Raw genomic sequence first — 25,505 nt, 5'->3', positions numbered from 1 at the left:
TTTTTTGTAGAGACAGAGTCTCACTTTATGGCCCTCGGTAGAGTGCCGTGGCATCACACAGCTCACAGCAACCTCCAACTCCTGGGCTTAAGCGATTCTCTTGGCTCAGCCTCCCGAGTAGCTGGGACTACAGACGCCCACCACAATGCCCGGCTATTTTTTGGTTGCAGTTTGGCCAGGGCCGGGTTTGAACCCGTCACCCTCGGTATATGGGGCCGGCACCCTACTGACTGAGCCACAGGTGCCGCCCTTGTTAGACATTTCTAAACATAAGCATCTTTGTGGCTTTACAATTTTCTGAGCCTCTGTAGCCTTTAAGATAAAGTAGGAGGAAACAGAAATGTTGGGGAGCTCACAGGTTGGGGGACTGGGAGTATGGCAAGTAGCCAAGAGAACTTCATAGGTTGCTTCAAATGTGGTGGAGTTGTTTTGAAAAGTAATTATTAATTGTCTTAAGATACATTTAATACATGTTTTGAAATATATTTATTTTGTTGCCCAATGTTTGGAATATTGGCCTGCTGGACAAAGCACACATTCTGGAGCAAACAGAACCTGGATTAGTGTCTCAGTCCTGTCCCTTTCGAGTTGTGTGAACTCTGCGTGGAATCCCATCACACTCCAGACACGCAGGGAGAGTGGAAGGCGCTCATGTGCCTGAGACAAATTCCGTGCTTAGCAAATGTTTGCTCATCCCCTCCTTCCTGTATCCTATTTTACATACACCTGCATAAAAAACACAAAACAATGCAAAGAGACAAAAATCAACATTTACTTGTCTTGCCATTGATGAATGCCACCTCACAGTTGGGTGGATTGGCCAGAATCGTCTCCTGATGGACCTTGTGCAGACGCCTCATTGGGCTGAAGTGCCGCGCTAATACGCAGATGGAAAAGGTGCCCGAGGTTTTTCCTAAACTCTTTGTCGAGAAACACACAGAGGAGAGGGTTGACGCAGCAGTGAGTGGTGGCGATAATTCTTGTTATCTGAACACTTCTGTCCAGGCTGTAGCTGCTCTCGCAGTCATGCAGGGAGAAGTTTTCTTTGAAAGCAGACAGGAAGAGCGCAACATTGTAGGGTGCCCACATCAGAAGGAAGACAACCACTATGGCAAAAACAAGCTTGAAAAGGTCCCGATGCCTCTCCCTGACCCTTAGTGTTTTTCTCATTCGTACATAGAGAAATAGCAAGATCAACAGTGGGAAAACAACAACTAAGATGTTCATCTTTAGGGTCTGAATATGCTTCCAGGATGTCTCATCCAGCAGCAGGAGGGGAAGTCTGCTAAAGGTGCACTTGTATACCTGGCCGTCCATCTGAGGTTTATAAAACACGCATTCGGGCAAAGTGATCAGAATGACTATCACCCATGCCAGGACACTTGTAATGATGCTGCAAGGCACTGTCTTGGTGGTCCAGCAAAATCTTCGCACCTGCACAAACACCAGATATCTTTGCACAATAAGGAGGGTGCTGAAAAGTGCCTCACCATACAGGCCTATGGCACAGAGTCCAATGACAATTGTACAGATGGGCTCTCCAATACTGCCCCCGTGGGAAGCCGCATAAGCCCAGAATGGCAGGGTAAGCAAGAAACACAAGTTAGAAAGTGCCAAGTTTAGAAAATAGATATTTTCCACATGTTTGAGTCCTTTACATTTTACCAGGATAAGCACAAGCAGGATATTGCCCAGAAGACCGACCAGGGACACCAGGGAGTAGAGGTGGGGCACCAGCTGGGCTGAGAGGACCTGGGCTTCATACTTGTCACATTGCCTTGCCTTGCCGTCCTTTGGATCATCCGTTATGAAGACATCATAGTCATCCTCTGGTGCCTCTGTGTAATTAGCCATCTTCAGGCTGTCCTGCGGAGAAACAGGAGATTATTTTTCCTTCCCTACAGCTGTATTACCCCAAAGGAAACAGCAAGCAGGACTAGTGCCCAGACAGCCCCATGTCCCTTTTCTGGCACTTCATTTTAGCCAGAGTAGGACTCCATCTCAGAAAATAAACATTTCTCCACACATGCCCACTTCCCCAGAGCAGCCGTGACCCCCATCTGGTCATCAAAGCACACAGATCAGTTGTTCTTTGTGCTCTAGGGGTCACAGGAGACGAAGCAGGCATGACACAGTCTTCTTTTGGTAGAGACATGACTTGTCGACTTGAAAACAATATGTAAGAAAACACACAATTAAAGAGAACCAACTACTGTGGGTAAATTTCAAGAAATTGGTATAAATCCTGATTTCTGTATGTTTAAAAAGTCTGCTCACCCCTTGAAGCAGCTTCCTGTGACAGGCTGAGATGCCTTTTTCTCAAAGGATATTAATAAATGGGTTTGTAAAAGTGAAACCACACTAACCATCAGTATGGTCATAACTGGATGAATACACAGATGACTTACCACTGGGCCGAGCTCCTGGGGACAAGGACACAGCCTCCCGACCCAGCATCCGTAGAGCTGTGGGAATGGCCTGAGAGGTGGACAGCTTCCTTTTGAACAAAATGCTGCTGAGCCTAGGGGGCACGAGGAACCACTGTTTATGCCTCTGGAGGCCCTACCCTACCAGTCACAGATCTCAGGGACCAACGGAAACTCAAAAGCTCCCTCAGACCTCCGGAAGATCTCTCAAGTGTCTGAGAGGAACTGGGAAGTTATTTTCTCCTCCCCACTGGCTCCAGCCCCTGTACCCGCCTTTGATTTCCCTGTGGCCTCACACAGCGGTGGTCCTGGCTGTTCCAGATAAGGGCACCGAGTTATTCTGCTTTGAGTGATACGGAGGGAGTGATGTCAAGGGCTGAAACACACCAAGACCCCTCCAGCTGCTGCCATGGAACACGCTGAGTAGGTAACAGCTGCCGCCAGAGGAGGGGAAGGTTCTTGTAACCTCGAGTCCAGATCTCAGGGTCCTGGCCCTCCAAGGCAGCTTCTCATCACTCTTGCAGAAGCCCACTCCCTGATTTAATACAGGGGTGCGGAGCCTGCAGTGAGAGCCACAGTGAGTGGTGTGTGCCTGGGTTTGGATTGTCATTTGTGGCTTTGGCTGAGAGATGAGGTCCCAAGAGAGAATTTTAGGAAAATGTCAGTTGGGAAGGGGGCAATGGTGGGAGGAGCAGAGATGGGGCCTCTGTGACAGTGACTGTAGGACAGCCCTGACGTTGGTGTTAAGGAAAGTAATAAGGAGTTTTGCAAACAGTAGAGAGCGATTAGGGTGGGGACACTTGTGGGAACAGCCCCTGCTTTGCAAAGGAGAACCCCAGGAGGGAAATCCCCAGTGAGGATGGCGACTTGAAGTCTGTGGGAGAGAAAGCTAGGAGGACAAGTGTGACCCCAAACCGAGGCGGGGGAGCCAAGGCCAGAGATGAAGGAAGCAGACATCACCCAGATTTGGGACGTGGGGAGCAGGGTGCAGTTTGGAAGAAGGATGAACTGAAAAGAGCAACTTGAAAGGACTGCAGGTCAAGGGCTCTACGTAGTTGTAATTGACCTAACTTGGGACTGGTCCCACCTTTTTGCTCCAGTACTTACATCTGGTTAAATGACACCCTTTTTCATGCCAAAGATGTGTTCAATGTAAAATTATACCTGCCAAAGTAGAAAATCAAGAATCATTAAGAGAAAAATAAACATAAAAACAGCCCAGACATGTAAGTGATTGAGCACTGACTTTAACTCCTTGCCCACGGCAGCTGAGCCTCAGTCTTGGAGGGGTGAGTGTGGGCGGGAACCAGGCTCTGACTGTTGTCTCCTTCTGTCGGGTGGGGGTTGAGTGAGTGAGTGAGGCCCCACACCCTGCAATGCTCTACCCACCCACTGGTGATGGCTACAGCCTGGGGTCTGCAGTGATCCTTTTTCCTGGGGTCTCTCCTTCCTGCAGCTGGGTGATTTGGACCCCAGAACACCCAGAGCCTTGAGTGAGGAGGCAGTGGTGACTTACAGTAATTATTCCTGATGCTCATTGGTCAGAACCAGACAAGGGAGGGAGAGTCAGGTCAAACTCTGAAACTTGAAAAACTCTAGGAATATAGATGGTTTAACGGAGGAAAAACCCAGCAGGCAGGCAGGCACCTCATAACTATATGTCACAGAATCATGTGAACTGTGAAGTTTCCCCAAGAAATACACTGTTGCATAAATTTGGGATTTAACTTCCCAGTATTAGCAAGGCCTTCATTTTCAGTATTATATTTGGCTTGATTCCCAGCATTCTGCCTACCCACATTCCGGCTATGGATTCTTAGAATTTCTTCTAAATTGGTGGGAAGGAATAGTTTAGAAGTCTGAAGCTGAGGCAGAAGAAATGTTCTATTTACCATTCTAAATTTGAAACCCAAACAGGGCCGTCCTTGTTGGTGAAACTACACCAGATCCTATGGCTTTGGCATGTGGCCCACAAATCTTACCTTTGAAGGTGCGAGTTACTTTTTATTATTATTGTTCAACGCTAGGTTCAGCCTAAGAAACTATCACTTTATACTCATTCCTCCCTACATGGTAATGGCTCATTTGCTCAATTCATTTATTCCACAAAATTTATACATATATAAAGTCCAGCCCTGTTCTAGGTGCTGGGATAAAATCCTAATCTTTATGGAGCTTGAGTTTTACAGACAGAAATCAAAATAAGTGAATTGTAGGTTAGTAAAAGAGAAGTGCTCTGGAGAAAAGGAAAGCAGGGAAGGATCCTAGGAGGGGCCAGGGTTCACATTTTAAATAAGTAGTCAGAGAAAGCCTGTGAGGTGATGGGCACCAAATGCCGTAAGGGACGAGGTCTAATAATAAATGATGAGGTCTAACAATGAATTAATTGATGCCAATTTCTTATGTCAGGGAATTTGAAAATACACATTGGGTGAAACGTTAGCAATAATTCTACAGAAGATACAAAAATATTCTGCATATGACATTGGCCTTCAATGAAAAGGCGAAGGACGCACTGTACCAGCTGTCAATTTATCGCCTTTCAGATCTTAATCACACTCATCTTTGTTTTTCTTTATAATTCTAGAGCTGGACACCACACGCATTTCTCCCTTGCCAGTTGGTGTAGAAGTCATGGGAAGGTCACAATAAGAGGCGGGTCTTTTCTTTCCAGTTCCAGAATTTGTTTTTATTTTGTTTTTGCTCCTTGGACTGACTTGACAGTGCTGTGTGGAGACACTGTGTTGCTCACCCTCCCTTGAATTTTGCTGACACCACAGCTGGTGGCTTCCTATTGAGTTTTGCTGGCGCCTTGAGAGCGGTTTCCTTGGCAGAGGCATTCTGGAGATGCCAGGGGCCTGCCCTCCTGTGAGCCTCACTGGGACCCCTTCAGGCAGTTTCCGGCCTGCAGCACCTCAGCAGACTTCTTGACCATCCTGTGGGCCACAGGTATGCCCTCTCTAACAAGGGCTGAGAGAGCCCCTGCAGGGAGGGCATCTCCACTCTGCCCCTTCTCAGGTGCCTGACCTTGGCCTGGAGGCAGCACTGCTCCTAAGCCTGCCATTCTTTGTCTGGAGAGTTCTCCTGAATCCCTTTAGTAGCTCTTGGCCTTTCTTAGTTAATAATTATTTACATTACATTCATTGTTCACATTACTGGCATGGTTTCTGCCTCTTGACTGAATGCTGATTGATATGTATAATATTAAATTGAGTTCAGTGAAGGGGTGGGAGAATGCTGGGATGATGACTTTTTTACAGATCTAACTTGATATTGAGAAATGGGCAATAGAATGTTTCAAATTATCATATTTAACTATCTCTTACAATAGTTTCTCCAAATATCAGTCCTCTCAGATATTCAATCAATCTACCTCCCTAATTTTTATCGGGAACTATTACAACCTTACAGAAAATTTGCATAGGATAAAAGAAGAATCCATGATAGCGATGTTTTCAAATAATAGTTATAAGTTTTAAGTAGCATTGCTTCTTAATGTAAAAGGTGTAAAATCTATCTTTAGAAAACAATGTACACCATGGAATACTATTCAGCCATTAAAAAAAATGGAGGGGACACATGTGGCTCAGTGAGTAGGGCACCAGCCTACTGAGGGTGGCGGGTTCAAAAAAAATGGAGACTTTACATCCTTTGTATTAACCTGGATGGAAGTGGAACGCATTATTCTTAGCAAAGCATCACAAGAATGGAGAAGCATGAATCCTATGTACTCAATTTTGATATGAGGACAATTAATGACAATTAAGGACATGGTGGGGGTGGAGGAAGGGGAGAGCAGAAAGAGACAGAAGGAGGGAGGGGTGGGGAGAAGAAGAGCAGAGAGAGGGAAGGAGGGAGGGGATGGGGCCTTGGTGTGTGCCACACCTTTTGGGGGCAAGACATGATTGTAAGAGGGACTTTGCCTAACAAATGCAATCAGTGTAACCCGGTTTCTTGTACCCTCGATGAATCCCCAACAATAAAAAAAATAATAATTAAAAATAAAATTAAAAAAATGGTTTAAAAAAAGAATACAATCAACTTTCTGCTGGATGAGTTGCTTGGTATTGAGTAGTAGATCAAAGGCACACATGTAATTTTGGGGATTCTGAGACTGTCTCATCCTGCCCCCCAATTTTCTCCCACATACTGGCTCATGCCTAAAATCCCCCTTACTCCTTAACCCTCTTAGTAGCTAAGATATCTAGGAAGACAGCAAAAGGGAAGTGATATTTAAAAAATACGATCTGATTGATAATCAACCCTGGAAATACAGATTTTATATGTACTTTCTAGAAGAGAAATTGTGAACTATTTCCTACAGCGGCCTTTCCCACTGCATGTTCAGTTTCTTCTGTAGTATGCTCAGAAGTATGCTCCTAAAAAAGGGGGTTGGGGGAGGAATCTGCTCAAATGAGTTTGGAGAATAGCTGGACTAAGAAAACAAAGCAAATGTCTTTACTACAAGACTTCTCAAAGGTCTTAATATGCTAATAGGCATTATACCCCTCCCTGAGGAAGAGTGGATATACAGTGTTTCCCAAAAGTGCGTGATCAGAGAAACCCTCTTTCATATTTTCCTGCAGACACTTTTGGGCCAAGGGGTCTGTAAAGTATATTTTGAAAAAATGTTTCCTGGGACACACAAGATAGCTATGCTGTGTGGTAGCCCTGAAATGGGCCCCCCAAGCTCTGAGGGAGATAGTTAGCTGAGGGTCCTGGCCTCTGGCCTCTGGGACTCAGCTCTACATGTGTGCCAAGGCCGTGCCTACCACAGGCTGCTCCCCTTGCATACCCTGGCGAGGGACAGGCGTAGTGACAGGTCTATCCCCAGGAGAAGGGCTCCTCTGATGGCAGCTTTGGCCGATGTTTCCTTCCAACCTCACTTCCTTCCCTCTCTCCTTCACTTGGAGTCAGACCCGCATTGTGATCTTGTGGCTTTCCCAGCTTCTCCTGGCTCCTTTTGCAGTTTCTCTCGCAGACCTTTCCTCTAATACATTTTTTTATTCCAAGTCCTGTCTTGGCAAGGCAAGGTCAGTCCTGGAGAGTCTGAGTGCCTGGCTTACTGGGGAGCAATGTGTTTGCAGCATCTCTCTGCCTCTCTCATCGTCTCACCTCCCACCTGTCTGGGGCCTGCTGGGACTAATGATTTGGAACACAAGCGACCGAATTGGAACATACCCCATCGCTGCCATGTGTAGGCAGCTCCCCCGGTCAGATGCCTCTGGCTGTTTCTCACTGCCGTCCTGCTTTGTGCCACCTCTGCCCTGACCTCTCCCGCAACCTCTCCTGCTTCTCCTCGGTGCCTCTGGAATTTGAATTCTATGACAGACAATCTACCTGACATCTTTACTTCATTCCAAGAACATTCCCACCAGTCCCTTGAGGCTACACCTTTCCTCTCACATCCAACTCACAAGTCAGAAGGTGGCATTCGTGGTCTCAGCGCCACTTTTTGACGATGAAGTCTATGCTTAGATGTATGGAAGGCTGCTCTGGTGTCCGGTTCTCCAGCCGCATCGTTCTCCCCTCCACCTCCTCACTGCCATTCCGTCTGCCTGATTGGCCTCTGTCCTACCATGTGTACATGGGCAAGGGGCTCTATTCACCCCTATTCATCCCAGTGACTTAGTTGTCCACATGGACCCCCGTCCAGTGCCCAAGTCTCTCAGCTCATTAACTAAACTTCACTGGCTTTGCCCACTATTCCCCACACCCAAGCTCAGATTTTCGGTTTGTTAGCATTGATTTACCATTGAACTCTGACCTTAAAAGCTCTCATTTTTCCGATGACAATCGCCACCCTTTGGTCTCTCTCACCCCATTTACTCTTTCTATAACTTTTGTTGGGTATGAAGCCTCCAGCCTGTCTGTCGGCTCCCCCTTGTGGCCACAGCCTCCTCGTCTAGCCTGTACCGTAGTCGTTCTCTTGTTGATAACCTGACCTTCCTTGAAGCCTCAGTCTTAGATAAATTTATCAATCTACTTCTCCCTTCCATTCTGTCTCTGAGGATGTGTTTCTGAGAAGAGCTGTTTAAAACCCTTTAGCCATGAAGACAAGATCCATTGCTTATTTATGGTCTCCAATCTGAACTAGCTTCCAAAGATTCTTCTAGGTTCCCTGATAACTCTTCAGAGTGTCACAAAAGATCACTTTATCTCATTTTCTGTCAGTTATTTCAAGCTATTTAAAGCTTCTATTCTCCAGCCCCCCTCCCCATATTGCCATTTACTCTCAGAAGATGGTCTCAGCTCCTCCTTCCCCAGAACTCTCTCAAGTCCCTTGTCCCCACCTTCAAATGTAACTGTGGTATATCTACATTTTTTCTCTATCCATGGACAAAGTTGCTCCTCTTATGTCAAAGGCTAATTTCTCCTCCTCTACTCTGGATCTCGTTCTGCTTAATCTTCATCAGTTGTTTCTCCATTTGATTTCCAACCTCTCCTTCCTCTATTCGAGTCTTCAGAATTTTAAAGTGTGCAGGTCTGTCTCTTAAATAAAGACTATCAACCCACACTTGATCCCACACATTGCTCTGTGCACTGTCTCTTTGTCCCTCTTCAGCAACTGTCCAGACTCACTGATCCTTCTCCATCAGTGCTTAATTTGCACGGAATCCCCTGCAGCCTGGTTTCCGTGCCTTCTGTTCCACCGAGCCTTGTCTGCCCAGGTTCACCCCATGCATCCTTGTGTTTAAATGTAATCACCCACTCTGCAAGTTGAGGCAGCTGATGCATCATGTGCCCATGAACAGAGAGTGTCTGATAACTCCCAGCCCTCCAATACTACAAAACTGTCAACAACAAAACCCTAAAGTCAACAACACACAAACACTGTTCCATTTAGGGCTTCCCAGGCTGAAGCAGTGCTTAAGATTTTAGAAACCCTTCTAGATCTAAGAAGCATTAATGTGGGACTTTGTGGTGAAGATGGAATAGTGAAGCAAGATCCCCAATTCTTCCTTCTCTAATATCTCACAAAATGACCAAAATAATAAAAATTCTAAAATTTGTCAGCAACAACTGGACAAGAAATACGGTATAATCTTGCACCAGAACTTTGAAACAGAGAGTTAGAGCTACACCGAAACCCAATCCTACTATAGACATATCACTGAAGAAAGAAGGAAAATCAATAAATGTTAAGAATTATCCTTGTACTCTCCATTAGGGGACAAGTGGACTCAGGAGGTGAGGATATATTCCTATAAAGAAAGGAAAGAACCACTGAGTAAAAGCTTCCACATCCTAGAAGGCAGAAGGGCTCTAAGATCATTCATAGTGCGGAACAATGTGGCGAGTTAGGGCAGTAAGACAGACACCACGAGAGTGAGATACACCCTTGCGTACACTGAGTGGACTCCAGGTATAAGATTTTGTTTCTTTTTTAGGCTCTTGATTCTTTGCAATTACTTCTAATAGTAATAAAATACTTTTAATAAAGTAATGACAATCAAATCTTTCAGGGTTCTCATAGTATGTAGAGCTTGTTAGAGGTATGTAATAAGTTTGTTAGATCTGCCAACTGTTACTTATGGCGATCCATTTCCTGAAGGGTTTTATAGTCTCAGTATGAGCTCATGTTTAGGAAATGATTTCCTCTGCAGTAGCTTTCCTTGCCCTGAAGTGGGAGGTCTTCCTTCCTGGGGAGTTTTGTTTCAGTTTCAGCCAGGAGTCCTGGTGGTATCAATGGCCTGTGATGAATTTTCCTGCCTGGTTCTGGGGTCTCCCATTTTGAGAGTGTTATATAATTGAACCTCATGTTTGCATGAAGCATAGGTTTTGGATTCTCAGAGAAGACTTTTCCCCTTACCACTTAGAGCCTAGACAAAAATAAGTCAGCTTTCTTGTCCTCTGCCTGCAGGTACATTTCTTCTAATCCATCTTTCCCCAAGTGCTAGCTTCATGTCGGGATCTCTCGTTTCCAGCTCTCCATAGCACATAGCCCAAGGTCTTGCTGTCTGCCCTTATGTTGGCGTTATACTTAGTAGCTTTTTCTATGTGTATGCCTTTTCTAATTTGATTTATTTTTATCAGACAGTGACCATAATGGCATGTGGGAAGGGGACTTCCAGCAGACACACTTGGAAGGGAGAGAGCACGGTGGGACCCGGCAGGGAGAGAAGCTGCCCAAGATGTGGTTATGACAGAGGACCTGGTCGACACTACAAAGAGCCGTGGAGCTGGGGTACCTGTCGGAGTTGCCCCGAGTTGAGGAAAGGGCCAGTCTTCTGCACTCCCATATCAGCTGGACATTGGCTTAGCACCCCTTGATCGTGTGTTCCCTGGGCAGTAGCTCCAGTCCCCAGTGGGGCGGGCTGGGGTGGGGGGGTGTTGTGGCTGTGAGTCTCAGCAGCTCTCTTCATATCCGTGGAGGATGGTAGTCAGAGGTGCATTGGCTCTGAACAGGGCATCTGGGCCCAGTCCCTCAGACTCCACTGTAGAAGCAAAGCGTTTCCTGTGAATTTTATTTACCCTGAATTATAAGAAATGGAAACTGGAATTTCCAAAACAAAGGTGTCACAAGACCATATAATCCATGTGAGGCACACAGAGGAAGGAAGTCACCTGCACCAACAGACCTCCTGGCCCACTCACTCCGCTTGACTGTTCAACTGGTTACTCATCAGAGTGTCAAGTATCCAGTTTTCACAGGATCAGGTCAGGTTGGACAGTTGAAATCAACCATCTTAAGTAGATAAGAAATGTTTCTTTAAAGAACAGAGGTAAGGTTCTGGTGGAGCAAGATGGCAGCCGAGTAACAGCTTCCTTGCATCTGGGCACCGTGAGTCTGGGGATATAGGACTCCAGGCATCTCTGGCTGGTGGGATCTGCCTATCATCACCCCTGAGAGGATACAGGGAGTCAGCGAGAGACTTCTGGACCCCAAGAGGAGGACTAAAACAGTGGAAAACCGGCAAGTGGTCGCGTGTGTTCAATCCACCTAAACCCGCCCGCAACTGTAAGTTCAGTAGCAGCGAGACTGCAAACCAGAAAGGCCTTACCTGTGAACTGTTTTGGTGTCTTTGGACTTGGCACTCAGCTGAACTGCCTTGGGGAGAGCCTGAGCGGGAGTGCGGAGAACTTTGGCCTTTGTCTAGGGCCCCAGTCTGAGCCGCTGAGCCAGACAGAGCTAATAGAGTTTGGCTCTGGGTCACAGGCAGACATTGTGAGCGATCTGCCCTGGCAAGCTCCGCCCTCAGGGTCGCAGAGCTGGAATTGGGTGGGAGCTGGTAACCCAGCGACCAAGTAGCCTAAGGGCGGGGTCTGAGCCGCCTTGCAGCCCTAACCCTCGGGGGCAGAGGGAGACCAGTTTTGACACACAGGGTAAGTGGATGGCCACTTCAGCAGTGATTCCAGCAACAAGCACTTCCCTGAGAAAGCTTCTGCTCAGTAAGTGAACAAGTTCAAAGTGCCTTTTAAGTGGGCTGAAGAGAGATTTAGGGTGTCTACCTGCTGGGGTTCGAGAAACTAGCAGCCTCCAGTCGTATCAGAACTGTGATTAACATCTCATACCCCAGAAGACCACGTGTTGCCCAGACAATATTCAATGCCATATACATACTGCTTTGTTTTTGGTTGCGTGTATGTTTTTTTTTTGTTTGTTTGTTTGGTTTTTTTTTTTTTTGGTTTGGTTGTTTTTTTTGTTTATTTTGACGTTCTAGATTGTTGTTTTGTTTTTTAAGTTCAACCTTTTCCATACACATCCTTTTTCTTTCTCAATTTTTCTAGTTTAATTATAATTTCCCATTGCTGCCTATTTCAATAATCAGAACTTCATTTTTGTTAGTGTTTCTACCACTATTATTTGGTTTTTCCAGCCAATTTTATCCCGTAAAGTTTTCTGTTTGCTTGTTTTGGTTTGATTTATAGCATTTTTGTCTTTCCTCTCTACTTGGTGGAGGTGGGGTACTGTGTCTGATCAGGTTAGCAAAGAGCTGCTGACCTCAAGGGAACCACCCCACTGGGCACCCCCAGAAGGTGTTTTTTTTTTTTTTTAAGGTTGTATCAAAGTATCCTACTGTACACCTATATTGCTCTGTCTCCCTCTTTCTGTGCCTCTCTTCTTTTTGTCAATATTCCTTTCACCCAACCACTCTCCTTTCTCTATTTTTCTTTTTTTTCATTTTTTTTTTTTTTCTTATCACTTGGTCCTCATTTCTTTCATCGCTTTTTTGCTCTTAAACCTTCTCACCCTTCTGGTCCTGTAACCCTTAGTCCACAGGCACAAGAACTTAAAGAGCAAGAGGAATTGAAAGGAAAATTAGGGCAAGTAAACAGATAAAAGAAATCACCCATGAGGAAGAATCAGCAGAAAACTCCAGGCAACATGAAGAACCAGTCCAGAACTACCCCGCCAAGGGACCATGAGGTAGCTACTGCAGAGGACTCCACCTATACAGAAATGTTAGGAAGGACAGAAAGGGAATTTAGAATACACATGTTGAAAACAATGAAGGAAATGATGGAAACAATGAAGGAAACTGTTAATAAAGTGGAAAATAACCAAAAGGAAATTCAAAAACAGAATCAAATAAGAGATGAACGATATGAAGAATATAAAAAGGATATAGCAGAGCTGAAGGAAATGAAACAGTCAATCAGGGAACTTAAAGATGCAATGGAAAGTATCAGCAACAGGTTAGACCATGCAGAAGAAAGAATTTCAGAGGTAGAAGACAAAGTTTTTGAGATAACTCAGATAGTAAAAGAGGCAGAAAAGAAGAGAGAGAAAGCAGAACGTTCACTGTCAGAATTATGGGACTTTATGAAGCGTTCCAACATACGAGTTATAGGAATTCCAGAAGGGGAAGAAGAATGCCCCAGAGGAATGGAAGCCATACTAGAGAATATTATAAAAGAAAATTTCCCAAATATCACCAAAGATTCTGACACACTGCTTTCAGAGGGATATCGGACCCCAGGTCGCCTCAACTCTAACCGAGCTTCTCCAAGACACATTGTGATGAACCTGTCCAAAGTCAAGACCAAAGAAAAGATTCTGCAAGCTGCCAGGAGTAAGCGCCAGTTGACCTACAGGGGCAAATCCATCAGATTGACCGCAGACTTCTCTAATGAAACTTTCCAAGCAAGAAGACAATGGTCATCTACCTTTAATCTACTTAAACAGAACAATTTTCAGCCCAGAATTCTGTACCCTGCTAAGCTAAGCTTCAAAATTGACGGAGAAATCAAATCATTTACGGATATACAAACATTGAGGAAATTCGCCACAACAAGACCAGCTCTACAGGAAATACTTCAACCTGTTCTGCACACTGACCACCACAATGGATCAGCAGCAAAGTAAGAACTCAGAAATTAAAGGACAGAACCTAACCTCCACACTGATGCAAAAGATAAAACTAAGCAATGGACTCTCACAAAATAAGATGAATAGAATACTACTACACTTGTCAATTATCTCAATAAATGTTAATGGCTTGAATTCCCCACTGAAGAGACATAGATTGGTTGACTGGATTAAAAAACACAAGCCATCCATTTGCTGTCTGCAAGAAACACACCTGGCTTCAAAAGACAAATTAAAGCTCCGAGTCAAGGGTTGGAAGACAATTTTTCAGGCAAATGGAATTCAGAAGAAAAGAGGAGTTGCAATCTTATTTTCAGACACATGTGGATTTAAAGCAACTAAAGTCAAAAAAGACAAAGATGGTCACTTTATATTGGTCAAGGGAAAAATACAACAAGAAGACATTTCAATTCTAAATATTTATGCACCCAATTTAAATGCTCCCAGATTCTTGAAGCAGACCTTACTCAGTCTGAGCAATATGATATCTGATAATACCATCATAACAGGGGACTTTAACACTCCTCTTACAGAGCTGGACAGATCCTCTAAACAGAAATTAAACAAGGATATAAGAGACTTAAATGAGACTCTGGAACAACTGTGCTTGATAGACGCATATAGAACACTCCATCCCAAAGATAAAGAATATACATTCTTCTCATCACCCCATGGAACATTCTCCAAAATTGATCATATCCTGGGACACAAAACAAATATCAACAGAATCAAAAGAATTGAAATTTTACCTTGTATCTTCTCAGACCATAAGGCACTAAAGGTGGAACTCAACTCTAACAAAAATGCTCGACCCCACCCAAAGGCATGGAAACTAAACAATCTTCTGTTGAATAACAGATGGGTGAAGGAAGAAATAAAACAGGAAATCATTAACTTCCTTGAGCATAACAACAATGAAGACACAAGCTACCAAAACCTGTGGGATACTGCAAAAGCAGTTTTGAGAGGAAAATTCATCGCTTTAGATGCCTACATTCGAAAAACTGAAAGAGAGCACATCAACAATCTCACAAGAGATCTTATGGAATTGGAAAAAGAAGAACAATCTAAGCCTAAACTCAGTAGAAGAAAAGAAATATCCAAAATCAAATCAGAGATCAATGAAATTGAAAACAAAAGAATCATTCAGAAAATTAATGAAACAAGGAGTTGGTTTTTTGAAAAAATAAATAAAATAGATAAACCATTGGCCAGACTAACCAGGAATAGAAAAGTAAAATCTCTAGTAACCTCAATCACAAATGATAAAGGGGAAATAACAACTGATCCCACAGAGATACAAGAGATCATCTCTGAATACTACCAGAAACTCTATGCCCAGAAATTTGACAATGTGAAGGAAATGGATCAATATTTGGAATCACACCCTCTCGCTAGACTCAGCCAGGAAGAAATAGAGCTCCTGAACAGACCAATTTCAAGCACTGAGATCAAAGAAACAATAAAAAAGCTTCCAACCAAAAAATGCCCTGGTCCAGATGGCTTCACTCCAGAATTCTATCAAACCTTCAAGGAAGAGCTTATTCCTGTACTGCAGAAATTATTCCAAAAAATTGAGGAAGAAGGAATCTTCCCCAACACATTCTATGAAGCAAACATCACCCTGATACCAAAACCAGGAAAAGACCCAAACAAAAAGGAGAATTTCAGACCAATCTCACTCATGAACATAGACGCAAAAATTCTCAACAAAATCCTAGCCAATAGATTACAGCTTATCATCAAAAAAGTCATTCATCATGATCAAGTAGGCTTCATCCCAGGGATGCAAGGCTGGTTTAACATACGCAAGTCTATAAACGTTATCCACCATATTAACAGAGGCAAAAATAAAGATCACATGATCCTCTCAATAGATGCAGAAAAAGCATTTGATAAAATCCAGCATCCTTTTCTAATTAGAACTCTGAAGAGTATAGGCATAGGTGGCACATTTCTAAAACTGATTGAAGCTATCTATGACAAATCCACAGCCAATATTTTACTGAATGGAGTAAAACTGAAAGCTTTTCCTCTTAGAACTGGAACCAGACAAGGTTGTCCTCTGTCACCTTTACTATTCAACATAGTGCTAGAAGTTCTAGCCAATACAATTAGGCAAGACAAGGAAATAAAGGGAATCCAAATGGGAGCAGAGGAGGTCAAACTCTCCCTCTTTGCTGATGACATGATCTTATACTTAGAGAACCCCAAAGACTCAACCACAAGACTCGTAGAAGTCATCAAAAAATACAGTAATGTTTCAGGATATAAAATCAATGTCCACAAGTCAGTAGCCTTTGTGTACACCAATAACAGTCAAGATGAGAAGCTAATTAAGGACACAACTCCCTTCACCATAGTCTCAAAGAAAATGAAATACCTAGGAATATACTTAACGAAGGAGGTGAAGGACCTGTATAAAGAAAACTATGAAATCCTCAGAAAGGAAATAGCAGAGGATATTAACAAATGGAAGAACATACCATGCTCATGGACGGGAAGAATCAACATTGTTAAAATGTCCATACTTCCCAAAGCAATCTACCTATTCAATGCCATTCCTATCAAAATACCAACATCATACTTTCAAGATTTGGAAAAAATGATTCTGCGTTTTGTATGGAACTGGAAAAAACCCCGTATAGCTAAGGCAGTTCTCTGTAATAAAAATAAAGCTGGGGGCATCAGCATACCAGATTTTAGTCTATACTACAAAGCCATAGTGCTCAAGACAGCATGGTACTGGCACAAAAACAGAGACATAGACACTTGGAATCGAATGGAAAACCAAGAAATGAAACTAACATCTTACAACCACCTAATCTTTGATAAACCTAACAAGAACATACCTTGGGGGAAAGACTCCCTATTCAATAAATGGTGTTGGGAGAACTGGATGTCTACATGTAAAAGACTGAAACTGGACCCACACCTTTCCCCACTCACAAAAATTGATTCAAGATGGATAAAGGACTTAAACTTAAGGCATGAAACAATAAAAATCCTCCAAGAAAGCATAGGAAAAACACTGGAAGATATTGGCCTGGGGAAAGACTTCATGAAGAAGACTGCCATGGCAATTGCAACAACAACAAAAATAAACCAATGGGACTTCATTAAACTGAAAAGCTTCTGTACAGCTAAGGAGACAATAACCAAAGCAAAGAGACAACCTACACATTGGGAAAGGATATTTGCATATTTTCAATCAGACAAAAGCTTGATAACTAGGATCTATAGAGAACTCAAATTAATCCACATGAAAAAAGCCAACAATCCCTTATATCAATGGGCAAGAGACATGAATAGAACTTTCTCTAAAGACGACAGACGAATGGCTAACAAACACATGAAAAAATGTTCATCATCTCTATATATTAGAGAAATGCAAATCAAAACAACCCTGAGATATCATCTAACCCCAGTGAGAATGGCCCACATCACAAAATCTCAAAACTGCAGATGCTGGCGTGGATGTGGAGAGAAGGGAACACTTTTACACTGCTGGTGGGACTGCAAACTAGTACAACCTTTCTGGAAGGAAGTATGGAGAATCCTCAAAGCACTCAAGCTAGACCTCCCATTTGATCCTGCAATCCCATTACTGGGCATCTACCCAGAAGGAAAGAAATCCTTTTATCATAAGGACACTTGTACTAGACTGTTTATTGCAGCTCAATTTACAGTCGCCAAAATGTGGAAAGAGCCTAAATGCCCACCAACCCAGGAATGGATTAACAAGCTGTGGTATATGTATACCATGGAATACTATTCAGCCATTAAAAAAAATGGAGACTTTACATCCTTCGTATTAACCTGGATGGACGTGGAAGATATTATTCTTAGTAAAGCATCACAAGAATGGAGAAGCATGAATCCTATGTACTCAATTTTGATATGAGGACAATTAATGACAATTATGGTTATGGGGGGGGAAACAGAAAGAGGGAAGGAGGGAGGTGGGTGGGGCCTTGGTGTGTGTCACACTTTATGGGGGCAAGACATGATTGCAAGAGGGACTTTACCTAACAATTGCAATCAGTGTAACCTGGCTTATTGTACCCTCAATGAATCCCCAACAATAAAAATAAATAAATAAAAAAAAAAATATACTCTCAGACCACAACAGAATTAAATTAAAAATAAATAATGGAAAAAAAAAAAAAAAAAAAAGAACAGAGGTAAAATGTAATACACCAAATAGCATCCTTGCCTTAAAAATATTCCCTTTAATAAAATTAAATTATGACACATTGTGTAGGAAAGAGTTTGGGCTTGGTCCAGAGCCTGAGTGGTGGGCTTCTTCCTTCCTGCCCAGATGTCCCTCAGGAAGGTCCCTGAGGATCCTCTGAGGCCCCACAGCCCCTCCCTGCCCAGGTCCCCCAGCCTCTGAGGACCTGGTCAGAGGCATTCCCTACCTCTGAGGTAGGATTCGGTAGCCTCTACCTTCTTCTGCCGCAGAGGACTTAGCCACACTCTGTATGAAGGGCCTCGGGCAGGGCCCCTACATCTCCCAGTAACCAGGACCTTCAAACCACCCAGGCTGGTCCTACCTCCTCTGGAGAGCTCAGAGCTTGGAGACAGAAGTCGTGCTTTTCATGGGGGGAGGAGGAAACATTACTCTGTCCTTTGCTGTGAGTCAGATGAGAGAGACGCCAGGCAGCACTCATCAAGCTGTTTTGCCTTTCTGATTGCGTCACGGAGTCCAGCGGTGTTTTTTCCGTCTTTTATCTTACTTGGTGTTCCCGCAGCATGTGACTTTGCTGACACTTCCTCTTCCTCGCAGAATCCTCTTCTCTGGCTGCCATGGCACGGCTCCAGATTTGGCCCTGCCTTTCCCCATACACCTCCTTGTTGTTCTTTGGGGCTTCTTTTGCTGCCTGCATTCCCCAGGGTTCTGTTTGACTTATTCCTCCCCAGCCCCCCTCCCAGCATCCACTGCCAGGAACCCCAGATGCAGCTCTCCACTCAGTCACTCTGGGGAGCCCAATGCCAGCTTCCCCTGATAACTGCCATCTGGACACACCTCAGCCTGTCCTGAAAACAGAACCCTTCACCTCACACCACACTCCATATCCTCAGACTGTGGCTCCTCACTTCACTGGGCCAGGGCCCAAGCCCTGACCCCTCAGCCCTGCAAATCCAAGTCTTCCCTCACAGCCCACAGATCCGTTAACTTCTTTCAACATAGAGCTCTCCTAAGGTGGCCTGCACTGTGGGAAGCGCACTGCCCAGCCTATGTCTAGGGGCTCTGCCTCTACCCTTCCTCCCCCGAGTGCAGTCTCCATATTGCCAGGGTCAATCCAGTCTCAAACAGGCACACAGTCCCTGGTTTAAACCCCTGCCCACCCCATCAGCCTTATACTCTTTGAGCAAGTGTAGTGAGAATAAGATGGAGTTAGTTAGGCTATAGTAGAGTCTTTTAAAATGAAAAGACCACATGATACCCCACCACCTTGCCTAAGCAACATCCTATTTCCTTGACATTGCAGCTATCAGACCTAGCCCATAAAGATGGATATCTTAAGGAATTTAGCAAACAATCCCAGAGAGTAACAGCACTGGGAGGAAAAAGATAGTGCTCCATTGTTGGAGTAAAGATTACTTTGATGTTGCTGTAGATTAAGTTGTAATTCTCCAGATGCCTTTTTCTTTGTAACTTTCTATAAAAAACAACAACTGTGTTTGTAACTAAGGCACAACAGATTTGAGAGGGTACTCTCTCTGTTCTCCAGATCTGCTGGCTTTTCATTAAAAGCTTGCTTGGACCCTTCAGTCTCTGTTCAGTTGCAGTTGACAGACGGATGAGCAACAGGGTATACAGTGAGGACCACCCTCTACTGTCCTCTACTCCCAGGTTTCAGTTCCATTCCTTTCACTCCCTTCTTACTCTCTATACCCAAGAAGCCACTCACTAGTCCCCACCAGTCCCCGCATGTGACGCCATGCTTTCTCTTACATTGTTTCAACTGGAATTCCTCCATCTCCTCACATAGACGCAGAGTTTTCTTGACAGTTCTCTGTGTGAAGGACCCCAGACCAACCCCATATTTATATAGGCTGAGAAACACACCTGCTGTGATCTAAGGACATGTTGCCAGCTGGGGACAGGAGACACATCCTCAGCAGAGGTACAAACTGTGGGGAGGCTCAAGAGAGGGCCCAGTGGGGCTCCCTAGGGCCATGTGGTGTGGGAGAGTGGGAGAAGTGCTGAGTGATGTGAAAGAGTGGATGAAGACAGAGGAGTGACTGAGGACAACCTAGTATCCTATGGCCATGAAAGAATCCAGAATGTTCTGTGAGTCTGTAGTAAGCTCCAAAATTTGCAAGGGGCCTGCGCCAGCCCTGACATGCCCCAGAGCCCTCCATGGTGAGGCTTCAGCAAGGTGAAAGCCCTAGTGGGGCTCCTTAGCCACGACCCTGATGACATTTTGGGGGGATAAGGGGATTTCAGGGGATTGTCCACAACTTTGTAGAATGTGGGCAGCAAGCCTGGCCTTCACCCACTAGGTGTCAGAGTGCCACACCCCTTAGTCCTGACAACTACACAATCTCTAGATATTGCTGGATGTCCCCTGAAGGAAATACCACCCTCCTGTTGAGAATTGCTGCAGTAGAAGAACCAACTCTGAGGTGAGGGAAAGGGAAAAAGTTTGGCTGGGGAGTGCAGAACAGAAAACAAATCGTGTGAATCTTGAATTTGACTGAAAAAAATCACAGGGTTGGATTGGACTAGGGAGGCTAGAATGGAAACATGGGCTCTAAAGCAAATGGGGCTCAGAAGGAGGAAAGGTCGTTTGGTTGCACAACAGTTTCCTTTGTGCTGATACAACTGCAAGGCTCCAGCAGTCCTTCTGGTTCTCAGGCTTTAGCTGAGCTATGTCACTGCTAGAAGCGAGCTCTGGTAGCCTTACTTGTCCTGGGAACATGAGCCTCTCTGCCTTGTAATTGTCTGTTTATCTCTCTGGCCCCTGTCTTTAGACTCTTACATCATTCCTTGAATAGAGGAACTTCTGTTCTGTTATTGTAAACCCAGTGCCAGCAACCTCTCTTCTCAATAAATACTTGTTGAATGGATGAATAATTTTAAATGTAAACCTCTTAAGTTAATGACACTTTCCACTATAATCTGTTATCTACTCATTGGTGGAAGAAGTCTGGTAGAGGAGAAAGATCACTTCTTGACCCCTCAAAGTGGGGCAGCACTTTGAGAGGGAAGAGGGGATCTTTTTTGCTATTTATCTAGGCCCCTTAAGAAAGCAATTTCCAAAAAGATAGGCAAGTACCTTGTGGTAGAAATGGCTGACAAACATGTGCTTGTGCACCTGCACATAGAAATGGGCCTCTGTGTGGGACAAAGCTAATGGAGAGAAGCAGCTGGACCGAGTGGTGAGGAGGCGTGCTTCCTCCTGAGACTGTGAGAAATGGGACTTTACATCTGTGTTAGTGCAGACACTCCCAGCACAAGGAGCAGAGAAGGCTCAGGCTCACTTCGTAACAAAGGAGAGCACTGGAAGATTGGTGGGGTTGGTCACAGGAGAAAAGGGGCTACTGGACACATGGACTCAGGAAACATGTGACCCAGGAGCATAGCCCTGAGTTGGGACATCTTTCCCAGGGGCTGCGGGTCTCCTCTCCAGGGCACTGCCAGCCACTCTCTGCCTCTCTGGGGTCCATCAAGATCATCATTACTGTAAGTGAGTATCTGATGGGCTCATCTTATGTAACACACACCTAGACTCTACTTTGCTCCCACCACAATGGCCCTAGAAAGCAAGCTGAGTTTTTCCTCCCTTTCCTTCTGCTTCTCTTCTCTTCTTTTCTCTATCTCTATCTCCATTTCTCTCTCTCAACTTTTTATTATAAAAATATTCAAATATCACATGAGCAGAGAATAGTATGTCAACTCTCCATATTCCCATCAACAATTATCAACATATGGCTAACCCTGTTCATCTGTACTCACTCCCCCCACCCTCTCTCTCTCATCCCACTGGATCATTTTAAAGCAAATCAAAACATCACATAATTTAATCTGTTAGTATTTCAGTATCTATCTCTGAGAGATGAGGACCCTAAAAATAGCTGCAATATCATTAGTGTACCTCAAGTTAAAGCATAGTTAACATTATAGGGCATTTAGCCAGTGATCAAGCCTCCCCAGTTGTCTCAGAGATGTGCTTTCTTGTTGGTTGGTTCTAACCTGGAGCCAAGAATTCAAAGAGCATGGTGTCTTGTCACACAGGTGCTCATGTCTCCCCACCCCTTGATTACCCCATCACGTGGCAGTGACGTTGGACAATGAGAAATAAGTATATTTTGTTCAGCTTCTATTTAATGAGGCTTAGAATTAAGCAGTGAATTGTGTCCATTTTCTTCACCAAATGGCCACCATCAAACATGGGCACTAAAAGAGGTGAGCTTCAGGAATCTGGAAATGACTCCGCTCTGGGAAACCTCATTCCCTGAGACCCACGTGACCTCTGATTTCTCTCCCACCCAGGTGCCCCGGCCAGAGCCCAGGCCTGATCAAGCCTGACTGCTGGGAGCTTGTGACTCCTCCTTCTCCTGCTCTGTCTCTGCCCTTTGTCCCATGGACAGTGGATTTTTCTAAAAAAGCAAGAGGATCTTGTCACTTTCTTGTTTAACACTGTCATTGGGTTCCTGTAGCCGGTAAGATAAAATCTACACTCAACAGCCAGACATAGACATTATACATAGCAAGCACTCAATAAATTCTGTGTTAACTGTGAAGGCAGACTGTGGAGTCATAAATAGCTAATACACCTAGATGTGGTGCGAGGGAGACTCTGGCTCCTCTTCACCTTAGAGTTTGCTTCTGCTCTAGTGGAGGGCAGAGCAGAGGGCAGGGCTGGAGGGCATTCTTGGTCTGCCTCTCACTTCTGAGCTAGACTCTTCCTCCTGTAGGAGGAATGCAAGCATATAGCCAGGTACACACACTCACACTGATACGGCATCTGCCTATCTATCTGTCTACCTATTTTTCTTTCCTTCCCTCCTTCCTTCTTCTTTCCTTTATTTCTTCCTCTCATCTTGTCTCTGCTGTGCTGCTTTAGGCACCCAGACTACCCTTTGCTCTATTTACCTCTGCACATTTGCATAACAATTCCTACTCTTATGCTCCACCTTAGTAGCTTCTAATCAATCTTTATTCAACCACAGCAGTGTGCATTCTGGAATCCCTTCCTTCAGGTCGCCATCCTTGAGTTGGTTAACTCATCCTCCTCCAGCTCTCAGAGCCTGCTTCTGACACTGATTACAGTGCTTTTCAAACATCAGTATAATTTGCCTATTTGTCTGGCTTCTGCTCTAAGTAGTGAATCTCTTAAGGGCGGGGACTCTCATGCCACGGTCTGCATCTGGCACATAGTTGGTCTTCTATAAATGTTTGTTGAATGGATGAATGAATGCTGAATGTTGAGCTGCAAATGGTTAATGCACAATTGAACTGTACCAGGGAGGATCCCTTTACTTCCCCTCTCCTCAGGTTTGTGCTCCTACTAGAAGGAGGACAGAAGCTCTGCCCAGTTCCCTCTCCCTGTCGGAGGAGGGTGGAAAGTCACCCCCTCACCTGACCCCCTTGGTCTTTGTGGAAGAAGAGTGAACTGGAGGTCTATTGATTGCTCCCCTTTGAGGGTCCTAGATCTACACCAAGGGGGGCAATATGAAACCCTACTTCCTTGCTATATGAAGCCATGCTTGCCTACAGATCTTTGTCAGAGCTTCTCATCAAGTATTGCTGACCCTTCTTAATAAATTAGTTCCTGTTTGCTTCTCCTTATTTGTAAGCTCCTGTCATAATCCAGAGGGAGGTAGTAGGAGTTGGCCTTTGTCTGATCTACATTTGACCAGAATTATTGACATGAAGTTAATCTATGCTAAAAGGTTTTCAAAAGTAGCTATATGTAGTATAAGCCTAAATGAATTGAACACAATACCATAAAGCTGTGAGGCCCTTTCCCCCCACTCCTTGTAAAACAATTCCTTGTAAAATTTGACGTTTTATACATGTATTAGGGTGTTGATTTTGTACCAAAGAGCCCTTGGTTGACTGTGGTCTGCCAGCACTTCCATTCCACTGCAGAAATTGAGTAGAATTGCCCACTATGTTCAAGAGCATGAGGGGAGCACAGTCCCAATCTGAAGAAGAAATAGCCATTATTAGTAAATTATTAAGGTAGCTAATAGTCGAAAGAATCTCTGTGTGCCGGACACTGTGTTAAGTCCTAAACATGGAATTTCTCATTTATTCTCTGAACAAACCTATGAGGTGGGTACTTCTATTAGTCCAAATTACAGGTGAGAAAATTGAGCCTTAGAAATAGTAAGTAACTGCTGCACAGTAAATCAAACCTATGATACCTGATGCCAAAGTTCAAGTAATACTGATGTTTCTTGAGTATTTGTAACATTCCAGATTTATACTGTCCAATATAGTAGCCATTTGCCACATTAAAATTAAATAATATGAAAGGGTGGTACAGATAATTGGAGAAGATGGCCAACCAGGGACATCACTTGTCAGATCATCCAGGTGGGAAGGCAGGGTATTAAACAGAAGAGAAGGGAGAAGAGTCCCCACTCAGGTGTGGTACACAGAAAAAAAACAGAGAGAGCTGGGGATCCCACAGAGGAAACTGAGAAGCCAAGAAATAGAAAGATAAAGAGAACTTATCAATGAGGATCCAACCTGGAGAAGACCAGAGCCCAGCAAAAGGGTAAAGAGTATCCCTTCCCCTTATTCAGTGAACAGTGAGACATTAAACAATTGATGCCCCATTCTCAGTCTTTTTAAACAGAATAATAGTCAGCCTAAAATCTTTTATCCTGCAAAACTAAGTTTCTTACATAAGGGTTAAAAAGAGATCTTTTTAGACCAGCCAACACTGAGAGAACTTGTTAAGACCAGACTGACCCTGCAGGAAGTACTCAGATCTGCATTATACATTGATAAGCACAACAAATACCCACCAGTGTAAAACCACCCTAAGCTAAGGCTCAGTGCACATACATAATAGTAGCTCAAGTAAAACAAAGCACTAGGTTTCTACCCAACAGGATGACCACAAATGTGTTCCATTTATCAATTCTTCATAAATGGCTTGAAATCCTTACTCAAGAAACAAAGGCTGCCTTAATGGATACAGAAATACAAGCTATGCATCTACTATCTTCATGAAACACGTCTAACCCACAATGACTCATTCAGACTCAAGGTGAAGGGATAGAAAAAAATACTCCCGCACAAAAGGAAATCAGAAGATAGCAGGCATAGCTGTTCTCACATCAGACGATATAGACCTCAAATCAATAGTAGTAAAGAAAGACAGATGGTCATTATATAATGGTAAAGGGAGCAATTCAATGAGAAGACATAACAGTCCTAAATATTTATACACCTAGATGAGGTGCACCCAGGTTCATAATGCAAATCTTACCAGATCTAAACATAATGACGAACAACAGCATAGTAACAACCATGGACTGGAATACCCCACTGACAAAACCGGACAGATCCTTCAAACAGAAAATAAATAAACAAATAAAAACCACTGGACTTAAACGGGAGTCTAGAGCAAATGGCCCCAATAGATATATACAGAACTTTCTGCCTCAAAACTACTAAATAGACATTCTTCTCATCAGTATATGGAACATTCTCTAAGACTTAGATCACATCTTAGGCCAGAAAACGTATCTCAGCAAATTAAAAATAAAAAGAAATTATACCATGTATCTGC

The 25,505-nt window shown here is 44.0% G+C and overlaps 1 protein-coding gene across 10 annotated transcripts; it reads right to left on the bottom strand.

Annotated features, from left to right (window-relative positions):
• Positions 1–491: 491 nt before the first annotated feature.
• Positions 492–18,426, bottom strand: CCRL2 (C-C motif chemokine receptor like 2). Of its 10 annotated transcripts, XM_053600453.1 has the most exons (4): positions 18,297–18,396; positions 10,619–10,864; positions 3,534–3,590; positions 492–2,986 (listed from the first exon to the last, which is right to left on the bottom strand). In XM_053600453.1, exon 4 carries the CDS (start codon positions 1,852–1,854, stop codon positions 802–804), a length of 1,053 nt encoding a protein of 350 aa, XP_053456428.1. In that variant the 5' UTR covers positions 1,855–2,986; positions 3,534–3,590; positions 10,619–10,864; positions 18,297–18,396; the 3' UTR covers positions 492–801. The 10 variants fall into 10 exon arrangements, with proteins under 10 accessions (XP_053456428.1, XP_053456426.1, XP_053456432.1 ...); XM_053600451.1 differs by lacking the exon at positions 10,619–10,864 and having other exon boundaries at positions 18,297–18,426; XM_053600457.1 differs by lacking the exon at positions 10,619–10,864 and having other exon boundaries at positions 492–2,521; positions 18,297–18,426.
• Positions 18,427–25,505: the final 7,079 nt, after the last annotated feature.

This window comes from Nycticebus coucang, chromosome 8 (assembly GCF_027406575.1).
Source record: "Nycticebus coucang isolate mNycCou1 chromosome 8, mNycCou1.pri, whole genome shotgun sequence".
NCBI classification, from domain to species: Eukaryota; Metazoa; Chordata; class Mammalia; order Primates; family Lorisidae; genus Nycticebus; species Nycticebus coucang.
Note: the sequence above shows the minus strand (reverse complement) of the source record. Positions and strands in the feature narration are given on the sequence as shown.

Excerpts from the sequence above, each read along its gene's own strand:
- CCRL2 (XM_053600451.1), bottom strand. The coding sequence starts at position 1,854 with ATGGCTAATTACACAGAGGCACCAGAGGATGACTATGATGTCTTCATA.